The sequence below is a fragment of the Miscanthus floridulus genome, chromosome 3 (genome assembly GCF_019320115.1).
Source record: "Miscanthus floridulus cultivar M001 chromosome 3, ASM1932011v1, whole genome shotgun sequence".
Classification (NCBI taxonomy): domain Eukaryota; kingdom Viridiplantae; phylum Streptophyta; class Magnoliopsida; order Poales; family Poaceae; genus Miscanthus; species Miscanthus floridulus.
In genome coordinates, this window is record NC_089582.1 from 138761458 (window position 1) to 138762831 (window position 1374).

The 1374-nt window shown below is 51.6% G+C and overlaps 1 protein-coding gene across 1 annotated transcript; it reads left to right on the forward strand.

Moving 5' to 3' along the window:
• The first annotated feature begins 235 nt into the window (after positions 1-235).
• On the forward strand, positions 236-679 carry LOC136544544 (predicted GPI-anchored protein 58). Its single transcript, XM_066536673.1, has one exon. It carries the CDS (start codon positions 236-238, stop codon positions 677-679), a length of 444 nt encoding a protein of 147 aa, XP_066392770.1.
• Positions 680-1374: the final 695 nt, after the last annotated feature.

Below are 1374 nucleotides of genomic sequence, written 5' to 3' on the forward strand. Positions count from 1 at the left end.
CAAAACATATATAAAATAAACTGATCTGCTTAAAAGTTGGCGGGAAATGAAAATGCAGCCCACCTTTAGTCCCGGCTCCTGCCACCGGCTAGGACTAAAGGTGGGCTGCATTTGGCGGCCCGCCAAAAAATTCTTTAGTCCCGGCTCCTTCCAACAGCCGGGACTAAAGGTTCCCCCTTTAGTCCCGGCTGGTGGCAGGAGTTGGGACTAAAGGTGCTTTAGTCCCGGGAGGTGGATGGAGCCGGGACTAAAGGTCCCTCTCCTATATACCGCTGCCTCCCTTCTCTCTTTCTCCTCATCGATCGTCTTCGTCTTCAGCGTGTCCCCAGAGCTCTGTCGCCGCCGATTCGCCTCCCCGGCCACCCCCGACGCCGCCTTCCTCACCAGAGGGCACCCCAAGGCTCACCCACCTCGCCGGAGTAGCCCCGACACCGCGCCCTCACCGAGGAGCCCCCGGCCGCCCTCGACGCAGCGCGCACGCCACGCCGCCGCCGATTTCGCCTTCCCGGCCACCCCCGACGCCGCCTTCCTCACAGGAGGGCACCCCGACGCCCGCCCACCTCGCTGGAGTAGCCCTGACGCTGCGCCCCTCAAGGAGGAGCCCCTGGCTGCCCCTGATGCCGCGCCTTCTTCCTCACCGGAGGGCATCCCGACGCCCACCCACACCTCGCCGGAGTAGCCCCGACGACGCCACGCCCGACCAGGAGCCCCCGTGCCTCGATCCAGCGCCGCTGTCCACCACCGCCCGTCGCCAACACTCCATTAATTCTAAACCGCCGGTATATATATATATATATTATATTTATTATATTTATGAATTATATTGACAAAATGTGTATTAATGTATATATGTATGAAATGTGTATATATATATATCAATTAATGTATATATGTATGAAATGTGTATATATATATCAATTAATGTATATATGTATGAAATTAATGTGTGTGTATATATATATATATCAATTAATGTATACATGTATAATTTTTCCTTAGGAAAAAAAATCAATTGTGTTATATTCTGATACCATGTGGCTTATACCCTAAACCCTAAACCACCCTAAACCCTAAACCCTAAACCACCCTAAACCACCCTAAACCCTCCCCGGCCACCGACGCTGGCCGGCCGCCCCGCGCAGGCACCACCGCCTCGAAATGTGTATGAAATATCTATGAAACCCTAATTGCATAATTATTGTTTTATAATTGTTTAGGCTCTCTATGGCTGACCCGAGAGATGATGACCTGGAGGCGGAAATGATGGATATTATCAACGCCGGCACTGAACATTGTGCCGATGTTGATAATGACCAGCAGGAAGACGACGGGAGTCAATACTTGAATCTCGATCATATTGTTGAGGAAGTTGTT

Coding starts and splice junctions, on each gene's coding strand:
- LOC136544544 (XM_066536673.1), top strand. CDS start 236: ATGGAGCCGGGACTAAAGGTCCCTCTCCTATATACCGCTGCCTCCCTT.